The following is a 19,296-nucleotide window of genomic DNA, read 5'->3' on the forward strand; positions in this document are numbered from 1 at the left end:
TTATCTATCATCAAGCTAATATATTTTTAACCTATTTTCATTAAATTTTGACAGACTTTTCTAACACACATAAATGAGTCATTTGATACTGGCCTTTTCATGGGTGACAAATCCAAAAGTTCTTCGACCCATTAAAATTTTCAGACACCAAGATATTTCTGTGTGATATTATCTATATATAGGTTTTCACGAGCTTAAATTGAAAATGCCATAAATACTTTAAATTTGAAATGTAATCTGCCTGTAAGTTCGCAGTCATATATTCAAGATGCTATGAAATAGTATTTCCAATAATATTGACATTTTTTTACATTTCTTTCTATTTGAGGTACATAATTTCTGCTCTACTCAAAAGGCATTGCTTTAGGAACTTACCATCTATATAAGGTATTGATACCCAGGAATTTTTTTTTTTTACCAAATAAATAAATACATATCATAGTGGCATCCTTATTTAATTCCCATCAAAACCAAACCTTATTATATCTTTTCTAAATACTAGTCATGGTGCTATGTGGAGTTGGTTTTAAAATGACATCTTAGGTATGCCTGGGTGGCTCAGTCAGTTAAGTGTGTGCCTTCAGCTCAGGTCATGATCTCAGGGTCCTGGGATGGAGTCCTGGATCCAGAGTCCTGCTCAGCGGGGAGTCTGCTTCTCCCTCTACCCCTCCTCCCGGCTCCTGTGTGTTCCCGCTCTCAAATAAATAAATAAAATCTTAAAAAAAAAAAAAATGGCATCTTAATTTGCATTCTTTTTTTTTTTTTTAAAGATTTTATCCATTTATTTGACAGAGAGAGACACAGCTAGAGAGGGAACACAAGCCGGGGGAGTGGGAGAGGGAGAAGCAGGCTTCCCGCCTAGCAGGGAGCCCGATGCGGGGCTCAATCCCAGGCTTGATCCCAGGACCCGGGGATCAGGACCCCGGGATCAGGACCTGAGCCAAAGGCAGACGCCTAATGACTGAGCCACCCAGGCGCCCCTAATTTGCATTCTTTTGACACAAACACACTTTGTTTGCATACTAAAACATGGGAATATTCTTTATTTACACACACACACACACACAAATCTCTTTCTTTTTTTTTTTTAATAATAAAAAGGCCTTCTTCTTTCCCCACTTTTGACAGGCAAGTGGATCTAAAATATACAGTCTTCCCTTCTTAAAGCTACAGGGGACAAACAGCAGCACAAGTAAAATCGAAAAATGATTATGGATATTTTGCCTAGATTTGGGAGTAAGAAGGAATGGTGGGGATGGTCTAAGTGGAGAGAACATGTCTCTCTAAAAGTGACAGGTGCTCCCCAACTCCAGCTTCTTGCAGCCATGTGCTAATGTAATCTCAGTGTTTTCAGAGCTTCCAAGTCTTTAAACACTGGAAATGCAGATCTGTGAGTGTTTGTGGGTTTACATGAAGCTGCTTTATTTCAAAGTGTTGGCAACTAATTAAAAAATATATAAAACACTGTGAGGGTCCAACAAATGTCCACAGCCCATTAATTTGTGGCATTCCCTTCAATCCATCCTCCCCTAACCCATCATGAGATTTAAGTCCTACCAACATCAATCTATATTCTTAGTAAAACTAGTAAAGTAAGCAATAGTCTTTTCACACAAAAAGGCCTCCCCTCTTTGGCTGTAGCTTCACAGTGTTCTACCCAGTGTTCTACCAAACCTTGGTTAACTGCCCAGAACTCCCAGTCACATCTAAAAAGCCTAACTTTTTTGTTTTTGCTTTTTTAATGTCCTTACCTCCTTTTTGTTATCCAAACTGCTCTTGTTCTAAGAAAACTGAGCTCAAAATGGAGCTGTTTAGCTCTTTTAAACTATGCCTATAGAGATAAACAAACAAGAAAATTCCTGGGATGAGAAATTCCTATTCTGTTTCTATAGCCTGTTCATGTCAAAAATCTTAAATACATGGCACATATTCTAGTTCTTTACCTGAGAAGCAATTAGCCATTCCATCTGTCTCCATAAAAAGTGAAAAAATCAATAGAACAAAAACGTTGAAGCAACTATGTCATTTATTTTTTTATTTAAAAAAAATTTTTTAAGATTTTATTTATTTATTTGACAGAGAGAAAGAGAGCACAAGCAGGTGGAGCGGCAGGCAGATGGAGAGGGAGAAGCAGACTCCCCACTGAGCGTGGAGCCCCAGTTGGGGTTAGATCCCACAACCCTGAAATCCTGACCTGAGCCAAATCAAGAGTTGGACGCTTAACCGACTGAACCACCAGGCATCCTGCAACTATGTCATTCAAAATAAAGAATGGATGAAAACATTTTTAAGGAAGTAGGGATTTTGCATGTCATATTCTCTAATCATTCAATAAAATTCCAAATCATAAAAAGATTTTTAAAAAATCACAAATACTTGGAAATTAACATACTACTAAATAATCTTTGTATCAAAGAAGTCAGAAGTGAAATTACAAACCATTTAAAAGATGATGAAAAGGAGAAAATTTTAGACCAATGAACTATACCATTTTAGGAGCTAAAATAGTCCTCGGGGGAAATTTTAAAGCCTTAAATGCCTTCCTCATTAAATAGGGTTTTTTTAAAAATGTAAAGGAATTATATACTCAAAATAAGGGAAAAGGATAAAAAGGAAAAAACATTAGGAAGCAGGAATTAATACAGATAAACTTAAGAATAACTTTAAAAGATAATAGCAAGGATATATAAATACAAAAGCTTGTTCTCTGAAAGAACAAGAAAACAAAACTAATTTTGGCAGAGTGGAGAAGGATGAAGAGGGTTGAATAAAATGCATAGGATCAGAAACAAGCAAAGGAGTATCAAAGAGCTTTAGTAAACTGCAAGAGAATATCACGTGCAACTCCACGGCAAGAAATTTAAAAACCAAAAGAAAATGAATAACTTCTTAGCAAGGTATAAATTACAAATTATAAAAATTGACTCCAGAAGTAGAATAGAAAATTTGAATAGATGAATCACTATAAAAGAGAAAAACTCATGTGTGTTGTATCTATATATGATACATATATGTGAGCATGAAGAAAAGAAGAGCAACATATATTGATACACACTCACACTGCTAAGATTGTATACATTACATTGCTAATATAAAATTACATTGCTAAGATGTGGAATATAAAAAGGGAAAGATTAATCAAAACATGACTATTAAAAAGTATCAGTATCTAGGGCGCCTGGGTGGCTCAGTCGGTTCAGCACCCGACACTTAATTTTGGCTCATGTCATGATCTCAGGGTTGTGAGATCAAGCCCCATGTCAGGCTCTGTTGCTGGGTGTGGAGCCTACTTAAGATTTTCTCTCTGCCTCTTCTTTCTCTCTCTTTCTCCTTTAAAAACAATTGCTTGGTCTCCTATTCCATTCTCTTTTCCCTTTTTAATTTTTATACTATCATTTTATTGAAGTGTTGAGAACTCTTAAATATTGTCTTTGCAAGTTTCTGAAATCTACCTAAGTGTTCGTTGTAATAATAGTAATTACCATCTGACACTTAGCACGAAACAGGCAATATGCTCAATAATTTACTATCATTATCTCATTTAATCCTCAAACCCTGTGAGGTAGGTACTATTATTAGACCAATTTTATAGATGAGGGAACTGAATTTAGAGGAGTCTGTGCTCTTAGTCAGTACGCTCTATTGCTATAAAACTAATGGTTAAAAACCCCAACGAAACAAAACTACAGCAAACTGGCAATATATGCAATGAAATAAAGCATGGTAACACCTTCATTCAATGATTATGAGATATCATGTAGAGGTGCCCAAATTTTGGATCAAATAATGTTAATGTTTATACAATTTGTAGTACTGGTAATCATAAGGTGTTTGCAGATGGCAAAGGGTAAATAACATTTGTATAGTCATGGCTAAACAGACCTGGGTGACATGTAAATAAGAGAAATTTTTAAAATTTCTAAGCAGTTTTGAAAAAAATGGGATGCATATTTGTTAGAATACAGGCTAAGCTGGTATGACAATGGCCCCAAAATAAGATGGCTCAAATAAGATCAGTTTATGTTTCTTTCTCAATTAATTGTCTAGACACAGGCTTAGCTTTGTTCTGTGATGCTAAGCCCCCAGGTTCCTCCCACCTTGTTGCTTGCATTCTCTTTGTCCGCATAGTTGAAGTTAGCAGTCTGCCTTCCAGTCCACATGCAGAAAGAAAGAGGAGGGGAGAGCAAACCCAATCTTCTCAAAGCATGCTTTCTCAACAAAGACAATATCACCTTCAAGGGGGCAAAAGCTGGTGCGTAAGGAGTAGAAGGGCAAAAAAAAATGTTAGTGTTTTCGTAGATAAAGCACATATATTCATATAAAGTGCATAAACAGATATACAATGTATCTGTGGTATTAAAATTTTATGGAGGAAATTGGGGGGGAGCCTAAAAAGGCTCCTCATGGCAGTGATATTAAAAAAAGGTTGAGAAACTGTGTTAAAGGCAAGTACCAGGGGCACCTGGGTGACTCAAGTCGGTTTAGCATCTGCCTTCGGCTTGGGTCATGATCTCAGGGTCCTGGGATGGAGCCCTGCGTTGGGCTCCTGCTCAGTCAGGAGCCTGCTTCTCCCTCTTGCTCTGCATCTCCCCTCCACTTGTTCTCGCTCTCAAATAAATAAATAAATTTCTTAAAAAAAAAAAAAAAAAGGCAAGTACCAAAAGTTGCACACATCTCTTCTGCTCCCAAGAACTTAATCACAAAGGTAAACCAGCTGCTAGGGAAGCTAGGAAACAGACACTAATACACTGGCTACTGACCCAGAGTAAACTCTTCCCATTTGAGCCTCTTCATAAGGCTACGTGAGTGTTCTCATGACATGACAGTTGATTTCTCTCACAGAATCCAAGAGACTACAGTGGAAACAGCAATGTCTTTATGACCAAGCCTTGGAATCCACACACAACCACTTCACCACTTATACATAGGTATACAGACCAATCCTGATACAAGGTGGGAGGAACCTATATAAGGGTGTGACTACCAGGAGGCTGGGTCTGGGGATCATCTAGGAGATTGGCTTTTTATTTGGAGTATAATCAGAAGTTCCCATATTTGTATAACTGGAAAAGTCATTCAGGTTAAATTCTAGTTTTCCTTCAAGGCCCTGATGAAATGTTAACTTCCTAGCCAGAATTCATTGCTTCCTACTTCGTGATTCTACATCACATTTTTCTCACCTCTGGTGCAATACCTATTACACTGTATGATGGTTCACTATGTACCAGGCTGTCTCTCCAATGAGAATACAAAACTGAGGTTTACTTATTTTGATGCCCTCCAAGCTCAGTGTTGAACTTAAAAAAAAATTTCAGCCACTGTCAGTTTCTGGTAGGAAAACCAGTCTGGGACCAAGGTAAGAAGCCTTCTAAGTTATCTATTTAGCTCATCAATGATTTGCCTTATATACCTAAACAACTTGCTTAAAACAAGCCAGTAACCTAGCAAACAAAACAAACCCAGAATACAAATTTATTCATTTCAATTATCTTCTCTGTCCACCAGAATTTTCATATAGATAACTTTACAGGAGCAGGCAAATTAAAAATCTCAACATCGCTAGGTGAGTTTTATAGGAGAAAATGTGTGATCCAACGGAAAGCCATCTTTGTGTAGATCATGCCTTTCCATATTATCTAATTTCAGCCTTTCATTGCTGTTGAACTATTATACTTTATTAGTTTGTGCTGAAGAAAAGTTAGAGTGATGTAAAATAACTCTTGCCTCTAGGCATGTAAATTCTATCTGGTGGAGGTTCAAGTGACTCCCCTCTACCCTGAAAGAGGCCAGTTCTGCTTTCATTTGCATTTTCCTGATCTATAAATATGTCTGTTCTTTGGCTTCTCCCTTTGAACTGGCTGTAACATCTTCCTGGTTCTCTCATTTAATTAATGAGTTAAATAAAATCTTCAACATTTGTAAACTTTATATTTGTATGAGAATCATGATTTTTACCTATTCTTTAAAAATTGTCCTTCAACAGCCCATATATACAGGACAAGAGGGATTGGTTGGGTGATCTTAACCAAAATGAAAAAGCACAGACCAGAATTACACAAACGTGGACTCAAATCCCAGCTCTCTGATGCACTTGGGACCACGGCACTTCACACCTGCAGAAACACCCCATTCACACTGCAGTATCTACGAACGGGGCTTCCCTGCACGGCACTCCGCACAGGTCTACACTGCCCATGTGGCATTGCCACTTCCTCCACGAGAGCAATTTGTGTGCATCGTGTGTGTCCCAGCGGAGAGCCTGTCCCTTGTCTTTGCCTTGGTGATGGATGAGATGTTTTATGAACCGATAAAACATCTATATGTGCTTCACTGTCATAATTAAGCAAACAGCATGGGAGTAGAAATGAGTAAGGGAGAGCGATAAGAATGGCCTTTAAGTGTTAACAGCTTTGATCAGCACTGTCCAACAGAATGTTTTGTAATGATGGAAATGTTCTAGATCTATGCTGTCCAGTACGGTAGCCACTACCCCCCACAGGTGGTTATTGAGCACTTGAAATGTCGTTAGTGTGACTGAGGAACTGAATTTTTAATTTTAATCTAATTTTAATCAACTTACATTTAAATACATGTGGCTAGTGGCTACCATATTGGACAACACAGGTATTGCTACTATTAGAAAGAAAAATTTCTAGACTCAGAAAAATGGGAGATGTAGGCTTCTCAAGCTTTTTGGTGCAAGAACCTACATATTTAAAAAGCACTGACAAGATCTCATTCTTTTTTTACAGCTGAGTAATATTCCATTATATATATGTACTACCTCTTCTTTAACCATTCATCTATCAATGGACACTTGAGTTGCTTCCATATCTCGGCTATTGTAAATAATGCTGCAATAGGGGGCACCTGGGTGGCTCAGTCTGTTAAGCGTCTGCCTTCGGCTCAGGTTATGATCCCAGGGTCCTGGGATCAAGCCCCGCATCGGGCTCCCTGCTCCGCGGGAAGCCTGCTTCTTCCTCTCCCACTCCCCCTGCTTGTGTTCCCTCTCTTGCTGTGTCTCTATCAAATAAATAAATAAAATCTTAAAAAAAAAAAATGCTGCAATAGGAGGGATGGGTGAAATAGATAAAGGGGATTAAGAGGTATAAACTTCCAGTTATAGAATAAATAAGTCACAGAGATGAAAAATACATCATAGGGAATATAGTCAATAATATTGTAATGACATTGTATGGTGATAGATGATGACAACACATACGGTGAGCAAGGAATAACGTATAAAATTGTCAAATCAATATGCTGTACACCTGAAACTAATATAATATTGTGTCAATTATATTTCAATAATAAAAAAATTGCAACACACACAAAAGTAATACAAAAATAAATAAAAACCACTGAAACTCCAAAGAACTTTTATTTATGTGGGTTATATCTACCAGCAGTCATTATCGTAAGAGAAATAGAAATTTAAAAATATTTATTAGTCCATTTAGAAATGATAATAAACCCATTATTTTATGGAAAAATGTATTTTCCAAAACAAAAAATAAATTAGTGAAAAGAGTGGCACTGCTTTATATTTCTGCCTTTAGGCTATTGCAATATCACATAACCTCTGGAAAACTCCACTGTATGCTCATAAGAAAAAGGCAAATATCACATCAATATTATTATGGAAAAGGTCTCAGGAACTCCCTGAGACTGCACTTTTGAGAACAATTCATTTAGCTATAGGATAAGTAACAGCAATGGTTTACTGATACAAAATGTTGCACTTTGAGAACCATTCATCTAGCTATAGGATAAGTAACAGCAATGGTTTACTGATACAAATGTTTAGATACTCCCTTTCCTAGGGCCACTCTCCAACCCTGTTGCGACAGCCCCATAGCAGCGGGCTACCATTCAAGGGCAAGGATACAGCAAGAGGCAGGAGATAAGGAAGTTAAGTGAAAGCCTATAGAGTAAACTGTGGGACCTTAGTCCCTGTGCAGAAAAGAGTTCTCATAGCAGTCCTGAGACTTCTATCCTTTGAAAGGTCTGCTTGCAAAGTTAACTCTTGGCTAGAATCTAGGAACTTTGATTTCAGAAAGGATCCCACCATTCCCTGATAAGAGTTGCTTAATATACCTAATCATAGTTGGCACAAACAGTGTAGTTATGCTGAACACCTGCTTTCCCTGGGAGTCCAGAATTTTGGTTGGTACGTGCTAGGCAGAGGGTGCCTATGTGAACAGTCCCCACTAAAAATCTTGGGTGTGGAGTCTCTAATGAGCTCCCTTGTTAGACAACACTTCACACATGTAGTCACAATTCAGTAATGAAGGGATTAAGCATATCCTGTGTGACTCTACTGCAAGAAGATTCTGGAAGTTTCTGCCTTGTTTCCTCTGGACTTCACTCCATGTTCCTTTTCTTTTTGCTGATTTTGCTTTGAAGCCTTTCACGAAAATAAATTATAACTGTGAGTATGACCACATGGTGAGTCCTGTGAAACTTCCTAGTGAATCACTGAGCCTGGAGGTGATCTTGGGGACTCTTGACACAGTCCCTTTCATTGGCCCTGCTCCCAGCATGTCAACACCCAGGATTATATCCCACACTGCAGAGGACTGGAGGCTTCTCTCTGAAGAAACTGAAAAATGAAGAGAAAAAAAAGGACTACAAAGGGTAGAAACAACGCAAAAAGCAAAGGGAAGTCCCAAAATAAAACTACAATGGATATCTTTAAAAAGATAAGAAAATATACAGCATTGATAAAGAGTAGAATGCTATAAAAAGAAGCAATTGGAACAAGAAACAGCAATATGAAATTGAAAATATAATAAATTGAAATTCTGAGTAAAATGGCTAGGAGATAGTGTTGAAAACTTGCCCAGAGAAGTTGGGGGGTAAAAACAGAGAGAAAGAGATGAAAAACAAAAGAGAAAAGATAGGAAAATTGAAGGATCAATCCAGGAGGTCCAAAATTCCAACTAAGAAAAAAAGAGAACAGAATAAATGGAAAGGAAGAAATTTTTAAAGCAAATTTCAGCACACTACAAAAAACACAAGAGGCATCAGGCTGTGAGAGCTCACCAAGTGCAGAGCACAATGAATGAAAAAAAGAATCACATCAAGGTCACCAAATCATCAAATTTCAGGATACCAAAGAGAAGATTCTAAAAAGCTTTCAGAAAGGAAAAACAACCCATAAAGGGATATGAGACTTAATGATACCAGATTTCTACACAGTAATACTGACAACAGACACTCTAAAATTAAATCTTAGTCATTCTGAGGAAAAACCTAGAATGTCATACTCAGCCAAACTATAATTCAACACCCCAGCCATGAAGAAAAACATTTTAAGACATACAAGGACTTTGAAAATTTCTTTTCTTAGAGTGTAACTGTACTAAGTGCTTGAGCAAAATGATTGAGTCAACCAATAGGATCTAGGTAACAGGATCCAAAACAGGAAAGAGGTAAACCAGGACTAGAGCTATGCACCAAACCTAGAGGACTTTATCTTTTAGTCCTTCTATTCAGAATTCCATTTTGGCTATCACATGTTTAATCTCATTGAACACTTTCTTGTTCTCTGATTATTTCTTTCCATAGCATCCAAATCCTATTTTATGGGTACAGTCTCTTTTCTTAACTCTTTAAAGATACTAATCTCTAGGTTGATTGCAAACCTAGGAACAGACCAGATGTACGTGAAGAATGAGACCTATAGGAAGGAAGTCTTATGGAAAAAATGAAGTTGATAGATTCTTGTAATTGTTTGAGCATTTGACAGCATTTGAGTACTTGGAAAAAGCCATAGATTTGACAGAAAATTAGGTAAGTGGAAAAAAAAAAACAATCCTTATCTTTTGGCTCAAAGGCTAGTCATATTTACCAATCATAATAATATAAAACCTAACTATTGATTTAACTAAATATTGAGATAAAATCTCAATTGAGAGGATGGAGGAAGTGGAAATAGAACAGAGAGAGAGTAAAGGCATTAAATCCTCACCATAAAGTATCAATTCTCAATTTACAAAAAAATAAAATAAATAATATCTAAATCATTTCAAGAAATAGTTATAAAGTATACTTTTACTTTAAGACTTTAGGAGGTAAATACTAGAAGAAAAAATTACGAGTTGAAAGTGGTTGCCTTAACAGGGAGAAACAAGGACTTAAGACAAATGAACATGTGTCTCATATTTTTGTGGCAAATTGTAAAGAACTGCTTTATTTTGTTCAACTATATATATGTGTGTGTGTGTGTGTGTGTATATATATATATATATGTATATTTGATTTTAAAGTAAAATTTAAAAAAAAATTGGGGCACCTGGGTGGCTCAGTTGGTTAAGCAATGGACTTTGGATTTCATTTCTGATCAGGTGATGATCTCAGGGTGGTGAGATTGAGCCCCAAGTTGGGCTCTGTGCTCAACACAGAGTCTGCTTGTCCCTCTCCTTCACCCCGTTTGCGCTCTCTCTTTCTCTCGCAAATAAATAAATAAAATATTTTTAAAAAATAATTTAATGATATTTAAACTGGAAGTTTTACAATTCCATACGCCATGTTCAAGTACACTAAGTGGTTTCCTCTTCATTCAGCAAAAGCGCCTTGTACTCAACACCCCAACCATGAAGAAAACTCTTCCTTTAATTGTTCTGATTAAGGTCCATCTCCTTTCTTTATACTCTCTCTATGTTCTAACCACTTTTTTAAAAAAACCTTTTATTGAGGCACCTGGGTGGCTCAGTCAGTTAAGTATCTGTCTTTGGCTCAGGTCATGATTTCAGAGTCCAGGGATGGAGTGGGGAGCCTGCTTCTCCCTCTCCCTCTGCCTTCCACTCCCCCTGCTTGTGCTCTCTCTCTCTCTCTCTCTCTCTGTGTGTCAAATAAATACATAAAATCTTAAAAAAAAAAAAAAAAAAAAACTTTTCTTGAGGATGCTTTCTATGTACTGATATGAAAAAAATCTCCATGATATACTGTTGAATGGAAAAAGCAAAGGAAAAAAATGGCAAATATATCCAAGAAGGGAAAAATGTAGATCTGTTTTCACTCGGATATGCATAAAATATCTCTGGAATGATAAGCAGTAAACTAGTAATAATGCTTACCCAGGGTAGGTGAATTGGAGAATTGGGAATTGAGGAGATGAGGAACAGGGGAAAGAGGGAAACTTCATTGTATAACATTATTTTTTACGTTTTGATCTTTAACCCTGTAAAATCATTGACTACTCAAAAAATATATATTTTTTAATTTAAAAAAATACACCTCTTTATACTCTTTATCTTGGTACAAAATTACAATCATATCACACATTGAACTTGCACACTTACATGCCAACTTCAGAACTTAATTACCAGGCTTTTAATCACTACATAAATAAATCTATTAACCTGTATTAAAATTACAAAGGCTCAGATAAAATAGAAAGAGTAAACCTTGGGGATAAGCAGGGACATATGGATAATCCCCATTTATCTCTAGGGATTTGATGATTATTTGAAAGACAGAATGGTTTCAATGCCTACATATGTAAATATAGTCTTTGCTTTTTTTCTTCTTTAAACCTAGCTCCTTCTTTAAACCTAGAGTTTTTAAACTTTACTAAGCAGAAGAATTTCTCTCCAAGTGACAATGCTGAATATTAAATCAAGCATAGTCTTTACTATACTTCAGAATCTTCTTATACTTCTTTTAACCAAAATGGAAAACTATTCATACTTTTTAAGTATTCTTTTTTTTATCCTGATATTATATTATGACCATCTTTTGATTTTGTCCATTTTTTTCTACAGCATGATTAGTAATGGCTGCATATGTTTACATTACATTAATATATCAACCATAATATATTAATCAACATATTAACATATTATATATTATTATGTTATAATACAATGTCATATAATGCAATATATATTAATATATTATAATACAATATCAATATTACATTGTATTAATATATTAATTAATATATTATATTGTATAGATATTCTCTGACTTAAATTATTTTACCATTTCCCTATTTTGGGACCTTGAGTGTTTTCAAAGTTCCACCATCATAAGCAACATCGCAACAAATATCCAAGTAACTAGCCCTATGTACATATCCATTATTATTTCCTTAGAGTAAATTCTTAGAGGTAGAATTGCTGGGTCAAAACGTATCTAAAAATTCAAGAATTTGAACAACAATGGCCAAAATGCCCTCCAAAAACCTACTTAACTGTTAATGGGAAACTAAATATACTTAAGGGAAATGACAGGATGCTTTACTGATTCAGTGTGTGAGTCTTCAGGTACCCCAATGAATCCCCAAATCTCAAACTGCGAAATGTTGCACACGTAACATGTCAAAAAGTCAAAAAAGGCTATTGAACCTTGACATTAAAACCATAGCTCTTACATGAATGCTGCAAGAAATGTAGGCTTCAGAGAAAGGGGAAAAAGAACTCTTAGCAATGACATATCACCGAAAAATGGCAGACTCGAGTTCTCAAAGCCTTCCAATTTAATGTCATTCTAAAAGTCACAGTATTTCCTGTTAGTTATAATATTCAAAATTATTAAAGCATTTTTTGTCATCACATCCATATCTTAAAGGAGAAAATGCCATAAAAGTTTCTGCTGGTGCTGACATTTCAATGGAGAAAAATAAAATTTTTAACACAACCAATAAGCCCCACACTCCCTGAAGTTGCATACTCAACACCATAATTTAACACCGTTCAAAATTTGGAACCTGAATATGTAGTTGTGGGTCAAAGCAGGCCTAAGTAAACTGGGATAAAATAATCTTTCAAAATTGATGACTCAAAACACTGTACATGGGTTTTTCTTTTATTTTTCTGTATTTTGTAAAATTTCCTTAATAAAAGAAAGTGCATAAACATAAATTAAGAAAGCTCAAACTTATTATTTAGGAATCAAAGTGTGGGTGTTGCATTCAAACGATTACCCTGACATTAAAAACTATTTTTGGATGAGATACAGCATATTATAAAATTGTAGAAATCATGAGAAACATAATGTAACTTTCTTAAAAAAGAGCAATCCCAACAAATTCTTTAAACCATACTCTTCTCATAGACCAAAAAACTGAGTAAGTTTTCCTCACCACCACAAAACGTCCCCAGAGGCAAAAGGTAAAGAATCACTGCATGTGATAGCTCACTCATCTCCCCTCTCTAAAGTACACTTAAAGTTCAAAAAAATATATATTTGATTGCAATTAAAAAGGCACCTTTGTTTCAAAAAAAAAAAAAAAACAACTTGAGGTTCAAATAAGAAGTTACTAAGAATCATGATTACTAGGGACAGCAAAACACTACCCAAGTCCTTTAAGCATATGCAAAAAAAAAAAAGGATATACAGAAAAGATGAATTAAGGGTGCCTTTTGATTTTACAAGACAATTCACAGCAACATTCACAACTGTAAAAGGATGTATTTAAAGTACTTACACTTTTCCTAATTACTAAATAAAAGAGAGCAACATTTTTATTTTCCAACACCCTAATAAGAACAATAATTACAGTATTCTCCAATCTCCAATATGCTCTCATTTTTAAAAAATCCATAATCTTCTGATCCTTGGTAGGCAGCAAACTAAATTCCAGCACCTTTTTCTCAAGCCAGGAATTCCTTTCCCTAATCCTTAAGGAATAAGAAATAGACACTCCTTTTCAACTCAAACCAATAAACGGGGTCTTGGGAAAGAGCAGAGCAAGCTGAAACAATGTCACCAGAGCTTAGATCTAGAAAGGAGCGCCAAGAATGCATGACAGAACACTGGACGTTCCGTTCTGCAAAATGTCTATCATTCTCCTCTCTCGGCTCGCACAAAGGCCACAAAGATTGGGAGAGGGCAGTACAGTACCGATACGGGGTTGTCAGAGCAATTCACTTAACAACTCTAAGCGTCATTTGAGTCTGCTCCAGCGAGAGGACCGGACGTAGACTCGGGCCACCGGGGGAAAAGAGCTGATGCGGCTACGGAGAGCAGCCCGGCCCCCCGCCCCCTTCCCCCGGCTGGGATGTGACCAGTATCCTAACAGGTATGCAGCTCGCCTTTCTGGGGACTCTTGGAATGTACAAATCGCTGCAATAAACAGCCGGGCCGGGCGGGTGTCCGCAGGCAGCGCTGGGAGCCGGGGCGTGACAGATTCCCCGCGGCTGTCAAGTGGGCTGGGGGGAGGGGCCGCACGCGCTATTTACACCATTCCAAAGTCTGGAACCTGGGTATGTAGTTGTGGGTGAAAGCAAACCTAAGCAAACTGGAAAAGCAAAATCCCTCAAAACTGATGACTCAAAAAAAATTTTTTTTGATGACTCAAAACACTATCCATGGTTTTTCTTTTCTGTACTTTGAGAAATTCCTTTCATTAAGAAATCTATTACTCTAAAATAAGAAAGCTCAAACTTATTATTTAAGGAACAAAAGTGTCAATGTTGCATTCAAAGAACTACTTCCCTGAGATCAAAAACTACTTTTGGATGAGATACAGCGTATTATGCAATGCTACAAAGTGATTTTTTTTAAAGGGCAATCTTTAAAAAGAGCTCCAGCTCGTCGGATCTGTTTCTCTGATTTTGAAGACTCTTCATCACCACTGCGCCGTGTCCCTGCAGTGTAAAGGATCGTTTACTTAATCGTGCTCTCCCAAGACCCGCCCGCACAGCGCCGCGTCCACAGAGCCTGTCCAGACCCGGGAAAGAGCTGCTGGGACCGCGAAGCCGAGCGACAAGTGCCCGTGAGGCGTCCCACGGCTATTCGCTGACCGTCTGGAGTCTCCGCACACACAACTTGCGCAGCGCTTAAGACCGGCCTACTCGGGGAGTGACAGTAAAGGGGGGGAGGAGGAGAAGCGGAATTTGGACCCGAACCCCGTGACACGAGGATGCCTTGGCACGGACCCTGTCGGCCCGCCGGCCCTCGCCAGCCCAACCACTGCCAATAGCCCCAGAGGACGCAGCAGGGCAGGGAGCCCAGGGGGCAAAGGAAGCGCTCACCGCTTCAGATGGTCCGAAGCCCGCCGAGCTGCGGTGGTCGCGGAGACCAAACTAGGCGCCGTAGCCGCTGCTGCAGCCCGGGTTGTAGCCCCGGCAGGAACCGGATCCCGGGGCATCGCCGGCGGCTCCCACAGCACTCGCGCTTCCCAGAGCTAGGCGCACGCCGCCTCTTCCGCCACCCGGCACAAGGCTCCCCGGCGCGGCCCGCCCACCCCCGAGGAGGGCCAATGGGCGTGGAGCGCGGGAAGCCGGGGGCGGGGCGCGAGAGGCCCGGCAGCCCAGCGACGCTGTCAGGCCGAGAGGTCCTAGCCCACCCGCCGGGAGCAGTCCAGGTTTCTGAGTCCCCCGCCTTGGACTCGTGTGGAGAGGGCAGGGGACGCACATTCTGCAGATAAAAGATCTATGAGAGTCTGAGATGTTCGGGACACACTTCTGATTTTGCAGGGTCTCTTTCTTTCTCTTTTTAGACTTCTTCGTCCGCTGTTTACGGAAAACCAGCCAGTGTTTGGAGACGCACTGGAATGAGAAACAGTGCCTACTTTCAGGGATCTCCCAATCAGTCGGGTGGAGGAGCAGATAAGGAAACAGGTAACTAGGAGAGCCCTCATGAGATGCATTCCAAAATCAAAAGTCATGTTTTGCAATGGGGGGATGTGGGGAGGGGATGGGGGGATTCTGCTAGGAGAGAACTAAAAGGCTTGTTACTCTGCAATACTTGTAGCCATGATTCACAGTGGAGAACAGTGCATACATCTTTCTCGTTTTCTTTTTTTTTTTTAATGACATCCAGATAATATGCACGACAGTTAAATATTTCAACAGCATCAAAAATACATGATATACAGGGCGCCTGGGTGGCTCAGTTGGTTAAGCGACTGCCTTCGGCTCAGGTCATGGTCCTGGAGTCCCGGGATCGAGTCCCACATCAGGCTCCCTGCTCGGCGGGGAGTCTGCTTCTCCCTCTGACCCTCCTCCCTCTCATGCTCTCTGTCTCTCGTTCTCTCTCTCTCAAATAAATAAATAAAATCTTTTAAAAAAAAAAATACATGATATACAATGAAAAGAAAATTCCATTATCCACTGCTCCCTCCTCCTCCCCCAATTTTCTTTCCTGTTAGAATATCACTGCTAACTAATTTGTTGTATGTCCTTTCAAAGACACTCTGTGCAGTAAATATATATGTAATATATATGCTGTGTATGTTATCTCCCTACCTCCTCTCCCCCCCCCCCCCCCGCCCCGGTACTCTACACAGTTTTGCCACCTTGGTTTTCTTCACTTAACACTATATTTTGGACAACTTTTATTATTTGTGCTGATTACATAGTATTTCATCAAATTATTGTTTCAAGTTTTTCCCATTCTTTTGCTTTTACAAACAGTGCTATGGTCAGTAGTTATATTCTTATTTATAGCCATTTGGCATGTGAGCAAATGTCTGTCTAGGCTAAATAACTAGGTGTTGAAGGCTAGATCCTAAGGTATGGACTTTAAAAATTCTGATAAATGTTGCCACACTGCTCTCCATACAGTTTGTGTCAGTTTATGCTCCCACAGCAATTTATCGGGGTTTCTGTTTCCTCACATCTCTCTATACAGTATGTTACCAAACTTAATTTTTTTTTTTATATTTTATTTATTTATCTGACAGAGAGAGACACAGCAAGAGAGGGAACACAAGCAGGGGGAGTGGGAGAGGGAGAAGCAGGGTTCCTGCCGAGCAGGGAGCCTGATGCGGGGCTTGATCCCAGGACCCTGGGACCATGACCTGAGCCGAAGGCAGATGCTTAACTGACTGAGCCACCCAGGTGCCCCTCAAACTTAATTTTTAAAAATTGCCATTCTGTGAACTGTCTGCTCATATCCTTTGCCCATTTTTCTGTTCAACTGTTGGTCTTTTTTTTCTTTATTGTTGGGGATATATGTATATAAAATATATATATAATATATATATAAATAAGCTTATTTATTTATCTATCCCTCTCTACATATAAATAAAATTAGTCCATTGTGAATAAATTGTTTATCTTTCCCCTACCTTGTCTTTTGGTTTTGTTTATTGTATTTTTTGCAATGAATTGTTTATTTTCATATAGTCACATTAATTAATTTTTATTTATGTTTCTAGGTTTTTTTAATCTTAGAAAGGCTGTAACTACCCCCAAATTAAGAAAGATTCTTCCATGTTTCCTTCTACTATGTTTGATATCTATACAATTAATCCATAATGTAGATAATCTACAATAAAAATAACATATATTATAATAAAGAAATAAATCAGAGCAAAGGATATGATCTGATAATTCTCCAAAGAGGATATCCAAATGTCGAATAAACACATGCAAAGATGTTTCTAGCGTCAGTAGCCATCAACAAAACGAAAATCAATACCACAATGAGATACCACCTCACACCCACCAGAATGGCTATAATCAAAAAGACAGATAATAACAAATGTTGGTGTCTTAGTCTGTTTGAGTTGCTATAACAAAAATATCATAGCCTGGATGGCTTAAACAACAAACATTTCTTTCTTACAGTTCTGAAGGCTGGGAAGTCCAAATTCAAGGCACTGGGCAGATTCTGTGTCTGGTGAAGACCTGCTTCCTGGTTCAAAACTGTCTGTTTTCTTACCACATGGCAGACAGGGTGAGGAGACTCTCTGGGGTCTCTTTTAAAGGGCACTAATACCATGCATGAAGGCTCCACCTTTATGACCTGAACATCTCCCAAAAGTCCCACCTCCAAATACCATCACATTGGGGATTAGGTTTCAACATATGAATTTTTGGAAGATGTAGACCTTTCAGTCTGTAGCAGCTGGCAGGTGTTACGAACTGACTTATGTCCCCCCAAATTCATACATTGAGGTCCTAACCCCCAATGTGACTGTATTTGGAGATAAGATCTTTAGAGAGGTAATTAAGATGAAATGAGGTCATAAGGTTGGGACCCTAATCTAATGTGACTGGTAGGCTTAAAAAAAAAAGGAAGAGACACTAGAGACATGCATGGCTACACACAGAAAAGGCTATGTGAGCACACAACAATAATGTGACTATCTCTAAGCCAAGGAGAGAAACCTCAGGAAAAACCAAACTTGTTGACATCTTGATCCAGAACTTGCAGCCTCCAGAACTATGAGAAAATAAATTTCTGTTGTTTAAGATGCCCAGCCTGTGGTATTTTGTTTTGGCAGCCCTAGAAAGCTAATGCAGCAAGAATGTGAAGAAATCAGAACCCTCATACACTACTGGTGGGAATGTAAAATGATGCAGTCACTTGGAAAACACTCTGGGTAGTTCCTCAGTGAAACAGAGTTACCAACCATATGACCCAGCAATTGCCCTCCTACATATATACCCCAAAACATATCCACACAAAAACTTGTACATGAATGTTTGTAGCAAAATTATTCATAATAGACAAAAAGTGGAGACAACCCACATGCCCATCAACTGATGAATGGATAAAGAAATGTGATATAACTATATAATGGGATGTTATTTGGCAATAAAAAGGAGTGAAGGACTGATACATGCTATAAGATGGGTGAACCTTGAAATTGTTATGCTAAGTGAAAGAAGCCAGTCATTAAGGACCATGTATTATGTGATTCCATTTATATGAAATGTCCAGAATAGGCAAATCTATAGAAACAGAAAGATTCGTGTTTGTCTAGGTGTGGGGTGGGATGGAGGGATTATGGGGTAAAGGCTAGAGGTATAGGGTTTCTTTTTAAGGTAATGAAATGTTCTAAAATTTATTGTGGAGACGATTGCATAGCTCTCTGAATATACTAAAATTCATTGAATTGTACACTTTCAATGGATCAATTGTATGGTATGTGAATTATATCTCAATAAATGTGTTAAAACAAAATCAGTACCCAGACTTAACTGGACAAGAGGTCAAAGTATATGACCAAATATCCCATACATGGAAAAACTCAGAGAAGTAAATTTTGGGGAAATGATTAGCTTTGCTGCGAGGTTAATTGAAAATCACAAAGGAGAATGTTGGCAGAGCTAAACAAAATGGATAAACTCGTAAGTTGATAAAATTACTTATTAGAACAACTGTTGATGAACATACTGAGGCAAACACAAAATCTATAAGATTTTTCATGTTTGTCCCATAATCTACATTTGGGAATATATTCCCTCAAAACAATCCAAGCGAGAAAACCAATTTTCACTAAATGTTTATAGCACCACTCTTTATAATGAAAAATGAAACTGGAAATACCTCAAGTACCTGATAATTTGGAGGGTGTTTATTAAAGTGGGAAGCCTGGGCTGCATTCGTAAA

General features: G+C 38.2%; 1 protein-coding gene across 7 annotated transcripts in view; it reads right to left on the minus strand.

The window, feature by feature from the left end:
- ZNF638 (zinc finger protein 638) overlaps positions 1-15,137 on the minus strand; it is a 125,753-nt gene extending 110,616 nt beyond the window's left edge. For all 7 annotated transcript variants that reach the window (XM_032410739.1, XM_032410742.1, XM_032410736.1 and 4 more), the window contains exon 1: positions 14,985-15,137. In XM_032410739.1, coding sequence (XP_032266630.1) covers positions 14,985-15,100 — 116 coding nt within the window. In that variant the 5' untranslated portion in view covers positions 15,101-15,137. The remainder of the gene's footprint in view (positions 1-14,984) is intronic.
- Between the last annotated feature and the right edge of the window lie 4,159 nt (positions 15,138-19,296).

The sequence above is a fragment of the Phoca vitulina genome, unplaced genomic scaffold (assembly GCF_004348235.1).
Source record: "Phoca vitulina isolate PV1807 unplaced genomic scaffold, GSC_HSeal_1.0 scaffold12, whole genome shotgun sequence".
Taxonomy (NCBI): Eukaryota; Metazoa; Chordata; class Mammalia; order Carnivora; family Phocidae; genus Phoca; species Phoca vitulina.